Source organism: Phaethon lepturus, unplaced genomic scaffold, assembly GCF_000687285.1.
Source record: "Phaethon lepturus isolate BGI_N335 unplaced genomic scaffold, ASM68728v1 scaffold36594, whole genome shotgun sequence".
Taxonomy (NCBI): domain Eukaryota; kingdom Metazoa; phylum Chordata; class Aves; order Phaethontiformes; family Phaethontidae; genus Phaethon; species Phaethon lepturus.
In genome coordinates this window covers 14676-14877 of record NW_010536190.1, presented here as the reverse complement: position 1 = coordinate 14877, position 202 = coordinate 14676, and the positions used below count along the sequence as shown (strand labels likewise).

The 202-nt window shown below is 62.4% G+C and overlaps 1 protein-coding gene across 1 annotated transcript in view; it reads right to left on the bottom strand.

The window, feature by feature from the left end:
- Nucleotides 1–21: 21 nt before the first annotated feature.
- The window catches only part of LOC104620024 (axin-2-like), a gene marked incomplete at its 3' end in the record, with an annotated part of 14850 nt that continues 14669 nt past the window's right edge, over nucleotides 22–202 (bottom strand). Inside the window, exon 4 of the mRNA XM_010286100.1 lies at nucleotides 22–185. Coding sequence (XP_010284402.1) covers nucleotides 22–185 — 164 coding nt within the window. The remainder of the gene's footprint in view (nucleotides 186–202) is intronic.

Here is a 202-nt window from a genome sequence, read left to right as displayed (position 1 = left end):
AAGCAGCGAGCTCTGCCCGGCCCCGGGAGGGTTAATCCTCCTACCTCCTTGATTTGCTGCAGCCTCTCCTCCAGACTGTCCATGGTTTCCTGTTCCTGCTTCAGCTTCTCCAGCCGGGAAATGAGCTCCGCAGCGAAGGCAGCCGGCTCCACCGGGGTCATCTCCTTGGGGAGACGGTGGGTCCTCTACAAGGAGCGGGGAC